The following is a 20,015-nucleotide window of genomic DNA, read 5'->3' on the forward strand; positions in this document are numbered from 1 at the left end:
TTATGGTACAAGCTCTTTGAAAGTGCGGAGCAAGATACTTCAACTGTACAGAGTATGGGGGACCAGTTTGTCGTCCCCGACGTGGGTGCGGCGCCAAACACGCAGCGAGGAGGGCTGTTCATCATCGTCTCGTGTGCGTGTTGCCTGTTTGACATTGTTTTCGTAGCAGCAGACGCAGCTTACACGTCCTGCGATACGGGCTTGTGCGTCACCAGCCAAACGAATGAAAAACAATTTATGGTTGTTTACCTACTGCCCGTAGTACTAAGAGGCGGATATGCGAGCGGATATGCGAGCGGATATGCGCACTAAGGATGAAATTCTTTTGTGAGGGAATAGGCGTCCTCTTTATACGGCACACAACTGTTGCCCATCGAAACATTCGACGCATGGGCACTATACAGTAAGGAAATTGACCCTTAAACTCTGTCACTGTTAAGGAAGACCCAGAAGCAGACATCGCTCTTCTTGTTTCGTTTCGTTTCCCAAACACTGGTTCATACCCACTATGGGGGATTGGCCAAGAAGCAGGCGGCTTTCCCTATGGTTAGAATTAAAGCAAAACTAGATTTGAACAGTGGAGCGTGGGACTAAATAACCGTAATTTAGAAGTGCAATGAATATATTAAGAATTTTGATAGAGTAAGTTAACATAAAGAAATGAAATAATAGAAATAATTGATGATTTTATAAATTCAGCAAGGTAAGCTTTTTGTCTCTCTAATAAAATTGTAAACTGCAAGAAAAGCATCCCTGTGGCTGGATCCCAGTGAAGTCGCCCCAAAAGAAGTAATGGTTGGTGAGGTGAGCGATAGCCTAGGTTTGCTCAATGAGCTTTCTAAGAGTTTTCGTTGTCTTAGAAGCGGCGGCACGAGAGAAAGTGATGCTCGATAGATTCAGGTGCACTGCAAGAAGAACATTGGGGGGACATAGCGAGACCAGACCTGTGGAGGTAAAAATTAGAGGCGGTATACGGCATCTCGATTTTGTACAAGAAACTTCCAGTTGCCTTGATGGACACCACTTATTATTCCATTGGAAGCCAAGATGGCGGAATTCAGAAGACAGTGTCTGCATGGATATTGCAGTATTACGATATATATATATATATATATATATATATATATATATATATATATATATATATATATATATATATATATATATATATATATATATATATGTATATATATATATATATCGTAATATCGTATATATCGTATCTATCTATCTATCTATCTATTTATATATATATATATATATAGATAGATAGATAGATAGATAGATAGATAGATAGATAGATAGATAGATAGATAGATAGAGAGAGAGAGAGAGGGAGAGAGAACATTTATTTGTAATTTTGTAATGAGATGGAGCGACTTCCTTGTAGGGTGGAGCCCTTAGTTCAGGGACCCATTGGCTCGCGCCACTCCGCGTGCCCGCCGGATCAGCCGTCGCCGCTCTTGCGGACCTGAGCTGGTCAGCGTACTCTCGCGGGAGGAAAGTGAAGGTGACGGAATAGGGGAGTAACCCGGAGGGTGTAGACACTCCCAGGTGCAATGATATACTCTGGGCTTTGCTCCACAGTAGGGACAGTATGAGGGATATTGTGTGGGGTGGAAGAGGGGAAGATAAAAGAGGCATGGAAATGAATTAGTTTGAAGCTGTCGCCACGCGACGGCATCTTCTCGGTTAAGGGAATTATGTGGTGGAGGAAAGTGTCTGCTGCTATCTCTGTAATATTGTAGAGTTTCAGTGTAGTTCAGTGGTTCTGTCGGTGCGTCGTCTGGGTTGGACCGCTCTTCCAATGGCGTGCGAAATAGAGAAATTTCTGCACCTAGCCGCGGTGACATAAGGTGATGTCGGCAAAACAGATATGATAGGGCCATTGAGGGATGCTCGTGCGAGCAAATCAGCCATTTCGTTCAAGTGCAACCCACGATGTCCCGGTACCCAAAGCAAACATACTTTCCGTAAGTACGGAGATACAGTCGAACGAAACGTTCATTGAATTCTTGAATTTAAAGATGCAGTAAGTGCTGGGCATACAGATAGCAAGTCGGTCACAATAAGAGCTAATGGGTCATTTTGGGGAGTTTTCGTAATGCTAATATAATCGCTAATAATTCTGCCTGAAATATGGGTGTGAAGTCGGGAAGAAGGGAGTAAGACTATTGAAGAGATTCAGAGAAGATTCCCACTCCTGCCTTCTCATTGCACACAGAAGCGTTAGTAGCTATTACATTGTCAATGGCTAGCTGGTGTCGGTGGCCGTGTAAAATATTAATTAGATGTCTGCTTGGTAATAGTATAGCATGATATGGAAATATGTCATCAAACTGCATTTGGAGATGTGGTAAGGCATCATTTGAATGGCAAACTTCGCGTATGGACGCATCCAATTTTTGTAACTGTACTTGCACAAGTATTATCTGAGGACTGTGTAATCTCGATCACGGTGCTTGAAAAAACTCGGACAGTTCAGTGATAAATACATATTGCTTGCGTATTTTTAAAAAGTCAAAAATTTTTAAGAATGTCTGAACCGTAAGCATGCGGAATCTGCAACCTACGGTGGGTGTATGAGCTTCCTGATACAAAACAGTGTTGGCAACAAATCTAGGTAGCCCGAGGCATAATCGAAGAGCTTCCCTTTCGAAGAGCATGAGAGGTTTAATTTCTTGTTGGTGCTCTTGGATGCATCACTTCAACTTCTCCTTAGCGAACTGATTCGGTAGCGTGCTCGCAAAACCACAGAGATAGGCCTCCGTGTGCAAAATGGAGCTTCCTGAAAAAAAAGAAAAGAAAGTACGAGGACGACGCTAAGAGAAGAGGCAAGTAAAATGTTGACCAGAAGAGGCGTTCTTCGGCGGCTAGTCGAGACAGTGCTCTGTCGAACCGCTAGCAGCGGCGGAAGAGGCGTTCGTTGTCAAAAGAGGGAAAAATGACATGCTGAATGGAATGCAAGAGTCAGAGCTGTTCATTCCGTCCTGCTTTGTCCCCGGAAAGGACTTGAGAGATGAGGAAGATCGGGAAAGACATTTTGAATATAAGTACAATCGCTCTATAGAGTATTTTGCATAAAAAAGAGGGAAACAAAGAAAGAAAGGAAAAGAGGCAAGAAATGAAGGAATGAGCGAGTGGTGGAATGAATGAATTACTTAACTGATATTTTATGAATGAATGAATGAATGAATGAATGAATGTCAGCAGCTGAGAGTTATTATATTCAAGAGGCTTGCATTAGACGTCGCTGTTATCGGCGAGCTACCGAGGTATTGCTTAATTCATTGCAACATCGTTAGAAGAACAGATAGATAAAGAAACATATAACAACGTTCATAGAAGTGGTACGAAGTGCATCGCGTTTTATAGGCATAGTTGCAGATGCATATAAGCTGCGAGGGTGCTACGTGCAGCCTGGCTATTGGTTCGAATGAGCACATGCCGTTCGCGTTGGTTTGGCGTTTTGGCGGCCTCCACAACTGCCGCAAGTGCCGCTTGATGCCGTGACGCGATGTTTGCAGCGTGGGTCCCATGACACCGACGTGCAGTCGGTTGCTACCCCTTTCCGGAAGCCCCGATTTGTTGAAGTTTCGCCCGTGCTTACGATTCAATTTTCCGCGCCCTTTTCGAGTGGTTGAGCTCTGTCATGCCGTTTTACCGGTTCTGCATCTGCTCCCATTTTTCTAGGCATAGCTGGTCGACGTTTAAACCCGGTCTAGAGCGTCTCCCACGTGGGCTTTTGTTCTTCTTTGTCTGGGCGTTGTGGTATGTCGTAGCTAAGATCGCGCAAGAAATGTCTGCCCATGTCTATGGGCAGCTTCAGGTGGCTAACTTGTGCCTTTGTGTTAGAGTTATACGGCTCGCCCAGCTTATGAATTATGGCCGCATTAGTCACCCGCTAGGATAGAAACCAAAACACAAAAGGACAAGCTATAGGAAGCGTGCTTCAGCAGATAACGATAGTTATACTGCTACATACTCCTACGCGTAATAAAGACGTAAAGATGATCACTTTTATCTATGCTTTTACGTACATTTACTGCGGCTTCTTTTTTGTTAGGGACATTTCGTACATTTTCCGCTATTAGAACGCTCCACAAGTGATAAGAGGCTTGCGGGGCGCATCACGTACAAGACCTGACCGGCAGTGAAGACCTTCTGTTTAGGAACGGGTCATTTTTCCCCCGCGTCTGATTGATCGTTGCGTTTGCCAACTAGATTTGCTTTCTTAATATTTTTTTTTTATTTCGTGTCATCTGTCTTCGCCTTGACACAAAGGCTTCGACAAAGCCGCGTGAGGGCCTTTCAACGCCGAAACAAAAAAAAAAAAAAGTAACACCAGCAGAGCCACGATTGACTGTGCCATTTATTTCTTTACGGTCGCCGTTGGAAGCTGATTCAGTTGCACGAATCGCGGGTTTTTTTTCCCCGCTGAATCATTTTGTAAGTAATGGCCGCACTCTTTCGCCACGCCCTGTAAAATAATGTCTACACTTAAGAGGGAATACCTGTGTAAGTCGGTTTATATACCAATTCACTTAAATGCTATAAAGCTTAAACGCTTGTTCACTTAAATGGTATAAATTATTTTACAGTGCGTCCTGTGCACGGTAGCGATAATTTTCTGACTTCGAAAAACTGGAGCCGAGCTCTACAATGCAGGCGTCCCTTGTAAATGCCGCAGCGTGGTTGAACGTTGAAGACGCGCATCGCGTAAATTAGGAATGACAAGCATGTCGCGCGAAACGTTAAAAACGAAAAAAAAATGGCGAATACATTTAGTAGACGAAGCGTTTGTTGGTCTCTGTATGCAAGGATTGATGGATTTTTAAGAGCAGGTCATTTGAAACAAGGTGGCGGCCGGGTGTCGCTGAGTTCGTTCATTTAGTTTTTCGGCTGCGTCTATTCTTAGATTTTCTAATCCTAGCCACTCCCAGCACTGACTTTATTGCCGGGCACCTTTTCTATCGTTCGCACTAGCGCCGTTGTGAAGCGGATTCACGTTTATTTATTTATTTAGTTATTTATTTAGTTATTTATTTAGTTATTTATTTATTCGAAACGTTATCTGTGCACGCGTGAATGGCACTGCCCACAATGAACTGTGGCGATAATACGGAACAGCTGCGCCTTTCCACTAACTTGATAGACACGCATAAAAAACAAAAGAAAGTGACTGAAAAGTGAACAGGGCGATTCACGATGGCTCCGCGAGAGAAAGACGTAATGTTTCCGCAATGCAGACGTCGTGTGCTGATGTCGCGAAAAAAGAAAAGTGTTTAACGCGTCTTCCTCTCCATAAATGCGATGTATAGTACGCTCGCGCACATACTCACCCGCTTACTTCAGGGCTTAAATTTCTTCTCATTGCTTCTCTTTTGCAACGCGCACAGGAGGATCGTCTTAAGGAGCAGGAATCCCAGCTAACCCAGCTGCAGAAGGAGCTGGATGACCGCTGCGAAATCAGCGCCGACCTGGTGAGTAACCTGCTCACTCTCATCACCGAGCTGTTACGTGCGTCGACGGAAATGCTCTGTTTATGCTAAGGAACGGTCGTCCGCTGTGAGCCCAATTTGTCCGGGTTAATGCTGACCACCTGGGGTTCTTTAACGTGCACGCAATGTGCGGTACACGGACGGTTTTTCTTTTTGTATCTCTCCTCTGCCTAACACTGTGAGAACAGCGCGAAAGGCGTGCTTCCATACCTGTTATCTCGAGGCTGATACCTGTTATTAGGAACGCTGATTCGAATTCGCAAAGCACGTTTGCAGAGAACGCTTTCTTCTAGGCCAAGACACGCTGGTACTGTACCGTTTCCCCAGGCGAAGAGTGATCATACGTATAATTGGTCTTTCTTTCTTTCTTCCTTTCTTTCTTCCTTTCTTTCTTTCTTTCTTTCTTTCTTTCTTTCTTTCTTTCTTTCCTTCTTTCTTTCTTTCTTTCTTTTTATTCTATGACAGAATATTCAAGCTCGCTCGTGGCATAGAGCACAATTATACTTCTGGCGATGGATTACTCCAGAAGCTGGGCATCATTTGCGCGAGAAACTGAAATCCATAATAGGATAATTACAAAAATTTCGCTAGTTCAGATTTCAACTAACTATCTTACTGCACGTATTGGAATTTTAAATGACTGTAGCCGGTGACTCAGCAAAGCGTACCCGTTTGCCGCAAATTCTGAGGATGACGCCAGTCTCGAGATATTTGCTCCCGAAGTGTGCGGCGAAATGCATCGATGCTCGAATTATTTTTGAGCTTCGATGCGTAAAAAGGCATTTTCTTAAAAAATATATACAAGTGCTACAACAGTGCGCTTTTGCCGCAAGCTTAAAACTGACGCTAGTTTCGAGATTCACTCCAATTGGACGTGCCTTGTCAAATTACTTGATTCGTTTCGTGAATCATCGCAATTTGCACTATCAGGAAATTAGTTGGAAAGTTTATTAGGAAAAATTCATTAATCAGGCATCTATGCATACTTATTTCTTGGGCAAGTAAAAAATCTCCAGCTCTGCGAGTAATATAGCTCAATGAGTTAATTTGTCCTATATGGCACAAGCGATTTTCGAAATTTCTGTTAACTTTAAGTGTACGCCCGAATTGTATTTTTTCTTTTCTTTTGACGCGGCCGACTCGCTTATAAGTTATTCTGCATGCCAGTCCCATCGCTGCAATGAGGCGTCCGTCGAGAGAACGAATCGACGGCTCTGAGACGCCGACAACTGACGTCACGTCTTACAGTAAAAGGCGTCGCGACGTGACCCGTAGACAAACGGGAAGTAAAGCTAAGTATGGTGAAGTGATTTTTCCGTCTGTCTCTTTTTTGCGCCGTAACTCACTCGCCAATCCGCCTAGCTTGGCCCCAAACATTGTTCTATTCTTTCTGAAGAAGAATCGAAGATTCTACGCGGAAGTATCTTGCTTCTTATAGGCCAACTAGAAAAGTTCGCACTTTTCCCCGAGAAATCGCACCAGGGCGTTCTGCACACGCCAGCCTAACCTGTTATTCCTTTCACCGCGAAAGGAAGAAGCGTGGAGAAGAAAGAATATCAGAACTTCGCCATCGTTTCTTCGCCCGGTGCAGAGAAAGTAACTCGTCGAAATTCGCCTCAGCTTTTATTTCGTGTTCCGCTTCTGCCGTGGAGAGTGCTATGAATCTTTCATGACTTGACCGCTCTCTTAAAGTCAATATCACCGCCGAACCGTCAACGACGGGGATGCTTATTTTTTTTTAAATTTATTTATTTCTGTCTTTGCCTCGCGGACGGCCGCTAACTTAAACATTGAGCAACCTAATCGACGCACAAACGTCGTCGTTGTACGGAACCTTCCGGAAGTGTTTTTTTTTCTTCCTCCTGTCAATTTTGTGACGTATTGCCTACCGTCATCCTTTCTCTTTCTCGCTGTGTTCGTTTTACAAGTATCGTCTGTCGCATTTGTGTGTCCATTCTCGATTCGTATGGACCAGTTCGAAAACGGACGTACTCCGCAAAATTGCTCTCTCGCGTAATGCTGATAAATGAAGCTTACGTCCGATTCCGCCGTTTTGTCTTTTACCACGGAGTCTGGAAAATAGCTTATTACTTACCGAATAGTTATTATTCGCTCCCAGTAACCTAACAAACAGGAAAATGTTCACCTGGAAGAAATATTGCGTTCACTAATGTTTTGAGCGTCATGTCCTGAAGGAGCAGGTAAAGATAAACGGAATAGATTATTTTTGTGCCTTCTTCTTTCTTATGGAGAAATAAATCGCAACGACGTTACCTTTCTCGTTTTCTTTTCGTAGACTATTATGTTTCCGACAAATTACACATTGCACATATACGGTAATGTCAGACGTCCTTCACGTCTGATACATAAAGGGACCTGTATATTTTGCAGGGAATGTAAAGTTGGTTGGAGTAGGAAATTGTAATAGTAAAAAGCGAACATCAAGCAAATGAAGAAATTGCTCTCTGCGAAATACTAGGAAGCAAATAAATTGTGCAGTTCCTGCTAACATATGAATATCTGTGTGAAACGAAGCTAGCTATATGTTCCGGCCGGTATGTAGAGAGAGAGATAAAGGCAAAGGAAAGACAGGGAGGTTAACCAGAGATTATCTCCGGTTGGCTACCCTGTACTGGGGGAGGGGCAAGGGGATGCGATAGGTGAGAGAGAGAAGGATTAAAAAATAAATAAAAAAAAACTACACGCACACGCACGTACACACAAACTGTTTCTGTGGGCACTGTCACGTAGCCCGCAAAGGCGTTCCTAGTGTTATGCAGTGCACCGTACAATCCTGTGCCACACAGTGAAGTCACAATCTGTCAGAAAGTTCAGTGTCCTTTAAATACCGCAGCAGCGCCTTCATAGCCGATCGCGCTGATGTTCGCGTAGGCCAGTATCCAAGGATCTTGTTTTCTGTAAGTGGGCGCTTGTCCAGTTTGTCTAGGGTGGCTGAGAGGACTGCTCTTTGCGGGTTGAAACGAGAGCACTCACAAAGAAGGTGCGCGATTGTTTCATTGCACCCGCAGAAGTCACAAAGTGGGTTGTTGGACATTCCGATAAGAAAGGAGTACGCATTTGAAAAAGCTACTCCAAGCCATAGACGAACTAGAAGGGTACAGTCGCGTCGTGGAAGCTCGGGCGGAATACGGAGTTGTAAATTAGGGTCCAGGGTATGAAGTCGTGCACTTGTGAAATCGGATGAATTCCACTGCGCTAATGTCAGGTCGTTTGCCAGTACGGCAAGTTTTTTCGCTGCGTCGGCTCTCGAAAGAGGAATGGCAACGCAGCTGACGCCGTCATGGGCAGATCGGGCAGCTGCGTCTGCTCGATCATTGCCGTGTATGCCACAGTGACTAGGCAACCACTGATATATGATATCGTGTCCTTCGTTAACTATGCGATGGTGTACTTCTCTGATCTCTGCGACGAGCTGTTCATGTGATCCATGGCGCAGTGCTGAGAGTACACTCTGTAGGGCTGCCTTGGAATCGCAGAAGACTGACCATGCATGGGGTGGTTCCTCCTGAATGAAATGAAGAGCCGCACGCAAGGCTACCAGTTCAGCAGCTGTCGTTGATGATACATGCGACGTTTTTAGCTGTATTTCCACGGATCTTGTTGGTATCACGACAGCAGCAGCTGAACTTGCAGATGTGACTGAGCCATCGATGTATACGTGTACGCGGCCACTGTGCACCTCATGTAAAAGTTCTAATGTGGCCTGCTTCAGGGCAAACGACGGCATGTTAGCCTTTTTAGTGATTCCTGAGATGGTGAGGCGTACTTCAGGTCTGTGCAGGCACCATAAAGGTGAGGATGGTCTTGCTGCAGGCATGTAGTTCAATGGCAATGAGGTGCGATTGGCAACAATCATACGACTGATAGTTGCGTGTGGCCTTTCTGCGGGTAGAGCGGCAAGGTGGTGAGGAGGTAGTCGGGCAACGTGGCGAATATGCGCTCTGAGAGCGTCGGTTACCAAGTACGTTGATATTGGGTGATCTCGAGCTATGACAATCGTTGCCGCTGTAAATATGTAAATGCTATAAAGCGGGCCCGGGAAGCGTGTAATTGCGTCAGTAGTGGCTAGTTAAAAAAAAAATGTTCGCTTTACAACGCGCTGTAACATTGTGCTCGAAGTGAAGTAGAGAAATACCAAATTCACTACTAATAAGGATGCACTACATTTTGCAACACTTACGGAGAGAGACAGAGAAGCTGAATCGTAGGGCCCCAGTGTTTATTACTGGGTTAATCCCGATGGTTCATTAGACGACGGCTTGGTAAGCTGCCGGATCTGCGGTACGCATTTGCTGCTTGCGCTCAGCTGCACGAGCCTGCTCTTGTGCCCGTGCTGAAGCATCGGCACGGCGTAGACGACCTCGTTCGCGGTTCTGCTCGCGGCGTTGCTGATCGAAAGCTGCCTACTCCTAAGGAACACGTCTGACGCGTGACCTACCGATTTCGGAGCCGAAGAGAAACTGCTGCACGTGCGCTCGGCTGAGACGGAGAGCAACGACGTCACTACTGGCGCAGCCAATCGCGCACCTCCCCTTTCCTTTTTTTTTTTCGCGCATGCGCACGGGGTTTCGCCGGAGGAGTTTTCGGCGTACAGGCTACATATAGACGGACGGACGAATCGGCTAGCCATATACAGCTTCGCTGTAATAAACCAGATGGTGGTGCACTCGCTTGCGTTTCATGTAGGGCGTCATAGCAGTGAGTAAAGGCCCTGAAACTTCGTAAAGCGGCGACACTCTCCTCCTCCGCCTTCACTCCTCCTCGTTTGCCAACTCTTTCACGCTCCCTTCTAGATCGTGGCGCCGCCTACAACGCTTGAGCGTAGCCAGCGTTCTTTCGCAGAGTGAATGTACCCACAGCAAGGCGGTACGCTTTAAGCGTTAGCGTTGGCTTTCTGGCTCTGTATAAGTTCGTGCACAACATGCACTTTCTATACGGAGGGTTATGCAAATTCAGTGACGGCAGCTTTTCTACAGCGAAGCTGTTAGCCTCTAGTTGGTCGGGATTTTTCGTGTCCGTCAGCAAAATAAAATTGACCCCCAAAAAAGTACATATCTCCTTTGGAATCAGGCATGCAACGCACAGCTAGGTATCCATTCTAATAAAGAAAAGCACAAAACAAGCGTCCAAACCGCATGATGAATGATAAGTCGCCTGTGAACAATCTGAGGCACGTTCCTTCTACCCGCTTGTGTTTCCCGGTAAAGATTACGGTGGCATAAGCTGCTCCGGTGTGAAAGGGGCAATAGCAGCATACGAATCAGTGAGTGACGTCACCAAACTTCATGTATAAAAGAGAGACCTGCCTACCAACTTTGTTCATTGCAAGACCGCTACGAGTGGTCCACGCAAAGTTAAGACTCCCGAAGGGCAGCGGGGATACGATCAGTGTCGAAGAGTGCGAAATCGTAATGCTCAACAACGGTATCGTGCTAAGACTAGGCACAACAATAAGACATTTCATATCCCCATCGACGGCATTTAAAATTAAATTATGGGGTTTTACGTGCCAAAACCACTTTCTGATTATGAGGCACGCTGTAGTGGACTCCGGAAATTTAGACCACCTGGGGTTCTTTAACGTGCACCTGAATCTAAGTACACGGGTGTTTTCGCCGTGGCCTCTTGTAGTATAGCCTGTTGAAGAAGTAACTCGGAAATGTCTAGGCTGTAATGCACCTTGATTAATTGAAAGATAAATTTCAATTTTTAAACTTGATTCCTTTGAGTCATGGTTGGCAGGTTGGCTCTGTTTTGCAAAGCTGTAATCGACGTGCGTCCAAAGCTATTATACATATACCGAACTGCCCGATTTTGAATACCTTCTATTTTATCAAGGCCTTTTTTAGTAAAAGGATACCAGAATGTGAAAGCGTAATCCAATATAGACTGTACAATTGCGTTAAAGGCAAGCACGCGAACCTCAGGAGTGGTCAGCCTCAAAGCCCGTCTGAGGAAGAAGAGGTTTCGATTGGCTGAATTACACAGAGACGATGTGATGCTGCCACCTGAGATCATTGGAAAGCCAAATACCAATATACTTTATGTAATCAACCTCACATAGCAGGACATTATGAGCACAGTACTGGACAGGTTGATGAGTGGGCTCGCTAGAGATTTTCATAAAGACTGTTTTATCAGTTGATAGTCATCTGCCATTCATTGCAACAGTTTACAACATCCCCAAAGGCCTTATTTGGGCGTAGCTGATTATTTACACTTCATGTTTCTGAATACACAAGACGATCATCTGCGTACAAATTAATTTGCACCGTAATGTCGTCAATGATATCGTTAACAAACAGTAGAAACAAAAGTGGTCATAAGCCCGGGGAACGCCAGAGTTGACAGAAAGCCTCGCTGAGCAATGGTTAATAAACGAAACATATTGTTGCCGGTTATCAAGATACGCAGGTAGCTAATTACAATTTTAGTATGACCCTGTATGACATGAAGTTTTTGGAGTAGCTTTTGTGGGAAACCTTGTCAAATGCTTTGGCAAAGTCCACGAAGAGAGCGTCAACCTGCTCACCTGAATTTATAGGCTGAGAAAAATCATGTCATAGTAGTTACCAGACGGATGCATGTACAAAAACCTTTTCTGAAGCCGTGCTGATTGCATGATGATATCTTGTACTTTGAAAGGAATTCGGAAATATGCTTATCTATGGTATGCTCGAGGAGTTTGCCTGGTGGTGAAATCAGAGAGATGGAACGGTAGTTCGAAATTTGTTGCTTATCTACATTCCTATGAAGCGGTTTGACTTGTGGTTCTCCATTCGACCAGGGTATATCGCCATCTGCAGGTGGTCTAGAACACAGTACTTGCGGATACTTAAAAGTACATTGCGCATATCGCTTTAAGAACTCAATTGGCAAGCCATCTGCACCAGTTGATTTCTTAACATCAAGATTAAGGCGCACATTAAGTATTCAGTTCTCTTTAATGGTAGCAGCTGGTATGGGGGGGGGGGGGGGGGGGGTGATTCGAACCTTGAAAGCACGGCGAAGAACCATTGTCGTGTGTAAACACAGACCTGAAGTGTCGGTTAAACGCATTCGCTGTCAAAGAACTATCATCACTTGTAACACCGTTAATCACGAAAACATAATTAAACGGCTTACTGGGTGATTTCAGCCTCCAAAGTTTCTCGGGAGATGACCGTATAAAATTTGAAAGTTTCTCACCAAAGTCGCGTTGTTTATCTCCAGAAACATTACTTTTCAATTCGGAAGAAAGTTGAGAAATTGTCACACTTAGAGCATCAAGATGGTTTCCAATACCTTTTTTGTTCTTTAAGCGCTTTAAAAGTATCCTTATCTGCAGGACGTCCCGAGAAATTCAAACGATTGGACCTTTCTTTAAGAGACATGGGACAAAACGCTTTATGCACTCATTTACAAGGGCGCAAAACTGATTACAAAATGTATGAATATAGGCACCACTACTTGAGAATGTGTCAAAATTGAAAGAAAGTGTGTCTATTATGAATATGTTATCTGAGCGAGAGAAATTTGGCACGGAAGTTACATTAAGAGACCTGTTTACAGAAAAGCCCGAAAGTTCTTACTGAAGAAAAAGCTTCAGTAAATGTCTTAAGCATAGGAAGGAGGTCGCTAGCGCAATGTAAGGAAAAGAAAATTCGCAGTCGCTTGAGTATTTTCACGTGATTAGAATGCGAAAGCATTAGGACTTGTCTGCGTTATCACTTTAAATTAAAAACTCCACCTTAATCCACCTTGCTCTAATTGTACCAACTTTAATCCACCTTAATCCACTTTAATTCCTCATAATTCAATTTTGGGAGTGGGCCACGGCGGCTGACCGACGCAGTAGCTGTTCAGCGTGGGATTTCACAGTGCGGGTCGCAGCAGGTCCAGCGCCGGGAACGTGACGTCACCAGTCGGTCACGTGGGTTTTGGTACCATCGGGTCATAGCAACGGACGCCGGATTTCGAGCTTCATGGAGCATAAAATGCTTTCGCATTAAAAAAAAAGAAACCGCACCGACGCATTGAAATTAGGTTCGCAAGGACTTGAAAATAAATGGCAGTGAAGACAGACACGCAACAAGAACAGAAATATTCAACGACCTTTTTTGTGAATCGTCTTCCCAGGAGGAATCGAACGGTCGCTCGAATGCGCGGGAGTGCCAACGTTATCACCGTAGCGCGCTTCTTCCGTCGTTCGGCGACGGAGTGTAGCGGTCCTGAATGCGTGATGGTCGATAACAAAAAAACCGAAAATTAAAGAACAGATACTCAGGGGAGAGCGATATGTCACAACACTTCCGCCTGCTGGCATCTTTCCAAACTCTTGGCGACGTTTGTTCCGGCCGCTGTAATCGGCAAGAATTGTTTTCCGCGTCACCGTCTGGTGTGTCAGTATTTTTTATTCTTCTTATTATTATTATTCGCTGCCACTGCCATATTGGAGGCCCTTTGCGTGCGAGAACTTCCGGATCATTCGCAATTTGCTTGAGACGTCGATGTTGTCGACCGCACAGCTAAGCATCGATCGAAGGCGCATACCCTCCTCTCTTTCCCTCTCCCCTCTGCAAAGTCGTCGTTCTCTGCTTTTGTGGCCCTCTACGCGCATTTCTAGTAAAACAGCCGTGGAGGCGGCGACCATTGCGGTTACGGTTATTGCCGGGGCTAGCCGGCTACAGCCCCTTCGGAGAATATTGCCGTCTGAAAAAGTGGTGAAATAGATCTTATTGCACCAGTCACCACACATCCTCCCCCACTTATGTGAAAGCGAGACGGTAGCGCCTTTCGGAAACGCTGACAGCTTTTGAACGTGCACTGACATGAACGATGGCTGGAGGGTTTTGAATAACAGCGCTCCATGGCAAGGTTATGTTAAACGACTGTCACTTGATCTACAACGCATGGCAGCAAGCTCGGTGAAGCAAAGTGATCTAAATTTGGAGTGGAGCAACGGAGAAACGATTTCACTGCTGCATAGTGAATGAAGGAGTGCGACAGAACAATGATAACGTAGCTCAGGGAGAAAGCAAAATTAGGACAGCTTGTAATGGTCTCAAGCGAAGGGGATGTTCAGCGCAAATTTGGATAAACGAAGCGAGAGGAACACGTACGACAGCGGTTTGCGCTGTTTATACGACCGTGTTCCAACGTTCAAAAACATGGTGAAAGACCGTGACCAGACAGAGCGAGAGAATGGAGGAAGGAAAGGCAGAGAGGTTAACTAGAGTTTGTCCAGTTTGTTACCCCACATTTGGGGAGGGGGAGTAATATAGAGACAGAGAAAGAAGACACAAGTCTTGATCACACTTTCACATGCACTAAGCCACGTGCAGTGCATATGACGTCGCGCACTCAAGTCTGTCGCCTTCTGGTACGGAACGAGAGCACGAGTGGCTTTCTAGGCTGATGAGCTCCGAGGCCAGGCGCCCAAGACCTTTGCTTCTGTGAATTACCGATCGTCCAGTCTGCTCAAGGTACACTGGAGAGTCTGGCGTTGTTTATCGAAGCCAGAACAGTGGTGCGGGAGAGGATATCTGGTCTCCTCACATCTGCACTTTGGTGCGCAGGTGCGAGTCAGCCATTGCAACGCGATAGTTGTACTAGTAAAGGCTACTCCTACCCACAGCCGACACAGCAGTGTTGCATCACATCGTGAAAAATTCGTTGGTAACTGCAGATTTGGTGATGGGTCGAGGCTCTATAACCGTCGGTTAGAGTTCTGCGAAGTATTCCACTGACTCAGCGTGATGGGTGCGCACGAGGTGGCCAAGCTCTCTTGTCCCGTATGCGCTCGACAAGGGTATAAGGAAGGTCGGTGCTCCAGCCTGGGCAGGTGGGGCAGCGCAATCGAACCACAAACCGGAGGACCACAAACTGGTACCCGTTTGGTCAATCGGGCATAACGCGTGGCAGCCTGTAGCGAGAAATTTGAAACGCCTGCGGGGTTCCACGAAATGAGTGGTGCCCCCGTAGGGGCGGGTGAGAGCAATTGCAGTCAAGGAGTGTGTGAATGTGGACGTCTTGCTGCGGAAGTAAGCGCTGTCCTCCACCAGGCCCTGGCTCTTCCTTCGCGTTGCCAGCGGGCACTCAGCCCATCGAGGGGCGCCATCTCGGACCACCACAAACCACGAACATCCATCCCTAACTTCCTCGTTCAGAAGAGCAATGGCAAATTGCTCCCAGTTTCCGCGTCGGAAGCTTCGCACTTTTTTAAGGGATGATCTAAAGTACAAAAAAAAGGTATTGCCCATTTGCAAAATGGTTCTTTTTCAGTGTATTCCACAGCAGCATGAAAAGAGGCGAGTGTAAAACCCGTAGATGTCGTGACGTGTGAAGTCTTAAACTTCATGACGACCTATCGAGATGGGATGAAAAAGGCACCCGTCACACTTTCCGAAACAGAACCGTTCGTGTAGGCTTGACTTCGGTTAGCGTACGAAGTATGTGAAAACTTCAATGTGACTAACTTGAGAGCCGCGGAGGACAGGCTAGCCTTCTTCGCAATTCCTGGAACAGCAAGGTGCACAGGAGGCTTTTTCAGGCACCACAGAGGAGATGGCGTTTATGTCGCGGGTGAGTATCTCAATGAGAAAGAGTGCTGGTTAGCGGCGACTGATCTGGAAAGCCCTGCTTTGAGTCTTTTCTCAGGCAAGCGAGCGAGATGGTGGTCAGGAACTCTGGATATATCGCGAACATGCGCCCGGAGTGCGTGGACCGATATGTAAAGCGTTGGTCGGTTGTCTCTGGCGATGACAGTTGTTACTACAAAGACCGTCGCCGACTATCCCAGTATGCTACGTCCTTCTGGGCCATACCTCGCATACACAGCGAAACCTGTCTATCAAAGAGCGCACCTCTTGCCTCACGGGCTCCTCCTGTTACTGTTCATGCGAATTAGAGCCGAACATGTAATTCATTCAAGATAACGGTATCATCATCATCATCATCATCGTCGTCATCATCATCATCATCATCATCATCATCAACATCATCATCCTGGTTACGCCCACTGCAGGGCAAAGGCCTCTCCCATGCTTCTCCAACTACCCCGGTCATGTACTAATTGTGGCCAGTTGTCCCTGCAAGCATCTTAATCTCATACGCACGCCTAACTTTCTGCCTCCCCCTGCTACGCTTCCCTTCCCTTGGAATCCAGTCCGTAACCCTTAATGACCATCGGTTATCTTCCCTTCTCATTACATGTCCATGCCCATTTCTTTTTCTTGATTTCAACTAAGATGTCATCAACTCGCGTTTGTTACCTCACGCAATCTGCTCTTTTGTTATCCCTTAACGTTACACCCATCGTTCTTCTTTCCATAGCTCGTTGCGTCGTCCTCAATTTAAGTGGAACCCGTTTCGTAAGCCTCCAGGTTTGAGCCCCGTACGTGAGTACTAACGGTATATAAGTTGTTGATTGTATGTTTAGCCGCAGATGTGGCTTCTTGCAAATGTCTGTGCACTGATAACTTGAACGAGGTGAACCGCGAGCGAGTCTTTAACACGTTAGCTTTGGTATGATGGCACCGGACAGCGGATGCGTTTTTATGCGCGGCGAGCCGTCTCACAGCGATTTTCCTTCTGACGGGAATCGCGCCGTCGCCGACGTATCTGACCGCTATCTACGAAAATCGTTCTGCAAAGTGCGTGGAAGCAACGACGCAGCTTCGTTTAATCGCTGCATGTGAAACAGACACTTAAAGAGATAGAGACTCTGAAACAGACAGACAGACAGACAGACAGACACGCACGTACGCACGCACACACGTACGTACGTACGTACGTACATACATACATACATACATACATACATACATACATACATACATACATACATACATACATACATACATACATACATACATACATACATACTCTGAAACAGAGATAGAGGGCGATGCTTCGCTGTGTGCTCGGGTATGTTGGTCCGCTGTTGATCTGCTGCGGCACCGACACCTCAAATATTTCTTACACGTGCGTGTACTGATCTCATGACGTCAACGCCCGTCGTGCCTGAAGCGTACGCTACTTCCTTTTTTTTTTTGTCAATCGCAACATATATCGTTCGAATTTCGTACCGGTGTCACTCGTACCGTGAATCATGTGCAGATCTTGTGCGTACCTTCCTGCAAAAATTATTAGAAGTAAACGTGGCGCAATATGTCTACGAAAGCACAAAACACACTCACAAGAAGGGAGGTGCTGGATGCGCGGCTGGAAGATGATCTCTACGTCCTCGATATCATCAGTGCATTGCAGCGTAGTACTCGGTCTATTGTGCTCAGAAACGATATCTTGCAAGACACGTTTCATTAGGGTGTCTAGAAAATTATTCTGCGTCGAACACTGACTTGACTTTGTTCGCTTTATGCAGCACGGCAGGAGAAAAGCAGGACAAGAGAAACGATTTTGCTGTGTTTTTTTCTTCGGCCCTAAACCGCGAAAGTAACACAGGATCGAAGACGAAGTCGAGAACGTCGGCCTTATTTTTTTCTTCTGTTCTTTTGTGCATTACGAAATCATACCCTCGCATTCAATGCGCGGGGTTCTTGAACGTGGCATAGCATGCCGAAATCGGAAACGGGGCATTCGTTGCGGCTTCTTGCAGGGATGTTGCTAGGCCAGGCCGGAAATTGTTTTGATGACGCCGTGTGAAATACAATAGCACGACGATGCTGGGGTAAGGACAGCAAGACGCACCTTTGCCACTCGAAGGTCCTTTCGATTACGAGTAGGTGGAACAAAAAAGCCGCAGACCGAGGACGCAAGAAAATCGCGTCACGTCTTACCCGCCGTGCACGTTTGGACCAGAAGCAACAAATGAAAGAAAGGAAACACCAGATGGCGATGAAGCAGCATTTCCAGGTATCTATAAATGTAACCGGGTGATTATACAATGGGAAAAGCAGGTTTCGGAGCCTGTAATGATTCGGCGGGGGCTTAGGCAGGGGTGCCCATTGTCACCTCTGATGTTTATGCCGTACCTACAAGTTTTAAAGGCCAAAATACAGCAAAGCGGACTCGGCTTCAACCTATCATTTTTCAAACAAGGAAAATTGATTGAACAGTCATTACCATGACTGATCTACGCGGATGATATTGTAATAAATGGCTGAAAATGCAGAAGATCTGCAGGGATTGATGGACATATGTGGTACAGAAGGAGACAGATTAGGCTTGAAGTTTAGCAAAGAAAAATCAGCAGTCATGATTTTTAATGATAACATTTGCGGCGAGCATAAGATACAGGAGGCCACGGGGGAGATAGTCGATAAATACAAGTACCTTGGGGTGCGGATAAATAATGGCATTGAGTATCTGACAGAGTGCGAAAAATATCTAACGACTAAATGTAACAGAAGTGCAGCGATTATGAAGAGTAGGGCACTGTGGAACTACAATAGGTACGAGGTAGTACGAGGGATATGGAAGGGGGTAATGGTTCCAGGCCTGACTTTTGTCAATGCAGTTCTATGTATGAGAGCAGAGAACCGGCAATAGTTGGAAACTAGGCAACGTGGTGTGGGTAGGCTCGCTCTGGGAGCACATGGCAAGACATGGTGCAGGGGGATCTGGGATGGTCTTCTTTCGAGGGCAGAGAGGCTAGTCGCAAGGTAGCATTTGAGGAGCGATTGAGAAAAATGGGTGAAATGCGGTGGGCTAGGAAGGTTTTCAGTTACTTATACGCGAGGAATGTTGACACAAGGTGGAGGAAACGAACTAGAAAATTGACAAGCAAATATTTGGGTAGCAGTGGGGGAACAGGTAAGGAATCATCCGTCAAGAAAAAGGTTAATGAGACAGAGAGGGGTATGTGGAAAGCGGAGATGCAAACCAAATCGGCATTAGAGACATACAGGACGTCTAAGCAAGAAATAGCCAAAGAAAATATTTACGATAACTCTAAGGGAAGCTCATTGTTGTTTGAAGCTAGGACAGGTGTACTGCGGACTAAAACGTACAGAGCCAGATACGAGGAGATAGATTTGTTGTGCGGGGCGTGTGGAGAGGAGGATGAAACGGCTGAACACCTGATACTTGCTTGTAAACAACTTCATCCTGCAGCTGAATGTAACGGGGGACTATTCAAAGCTTCGGGTTTTAAAGACAGTGAAAATAAAATTGACTTTGAACAAGTAGAAATAACTAAACGGAGGCTATCTGATTGGTGGATAATATCAACGCAAAAGTAAAGGAGTAAATACATAGGTATGCATGCATATAGTACCATTCAAGGCTAGGTGGCGCGCGCCGCTGCCGCCCGATTCAAAGGGTTGAGCCTCATCCATCCATCCATCCGTCCATCCATCCATCCATCCATCCATCCATCCATCCATCCATCCATCCATCCATCCATCCATCCATCCGTCCATCCGTCCATCCGTCCGTCCGTCCGTCCGTCCGTCCGTCCGTCCGAAACATGGGTGCGAAAACACCCGTGTACTTAGGTGCAGATTAAAGAACCCCAGGAGGTCGAAATTTCCGGAGTCCTCCACTACGGCG

The 20,015-nt window shown here is 45.9% G+C and overlaps 1 protein-coding gene across 4 annotated transcripts in view; it reads left to right on the forward strand.

Moving 5' to 3' along the window:
- Positions 1 to 20,015, forward strand: part of Rbp (RIM-binding protein) — a 410,709-nt gene that overhangs the window by 274,697 nt on the left and 115,997 nt on the right. For all 4 annotated transcript variants that reach the window (XM_055063294.2, XM_055063288.1, XM_055063302.2 and 1 more), the window contains exon 6: positions 5,400 to 5,483. In XM_055063294.2, the coding sequence (XP_054919269.1) occupies positions 5,400 to 5,483 (84 nt within the window). The remainder of the gene's footprint in view (positions 1 to 5,399; positions 5,484 to 20,015) is intronic.

The sequence above is a fragment of the Dermacentor andersoni genome, chromosome 3 (genome assembly GCF_023375885.2).
Source record: "Dermacentor andersoni chromosome 3, qqDerAnde1_hic_scaffold, whole genome shotgun sequence".
NCBI classification, from domain to species: domain Eukaryota; kingdom Metazoa; phylum Arthropoda; class Arachnida; order Ixodida; family Ixodidae; genus Dermacentor; species Dermacentor andersoni.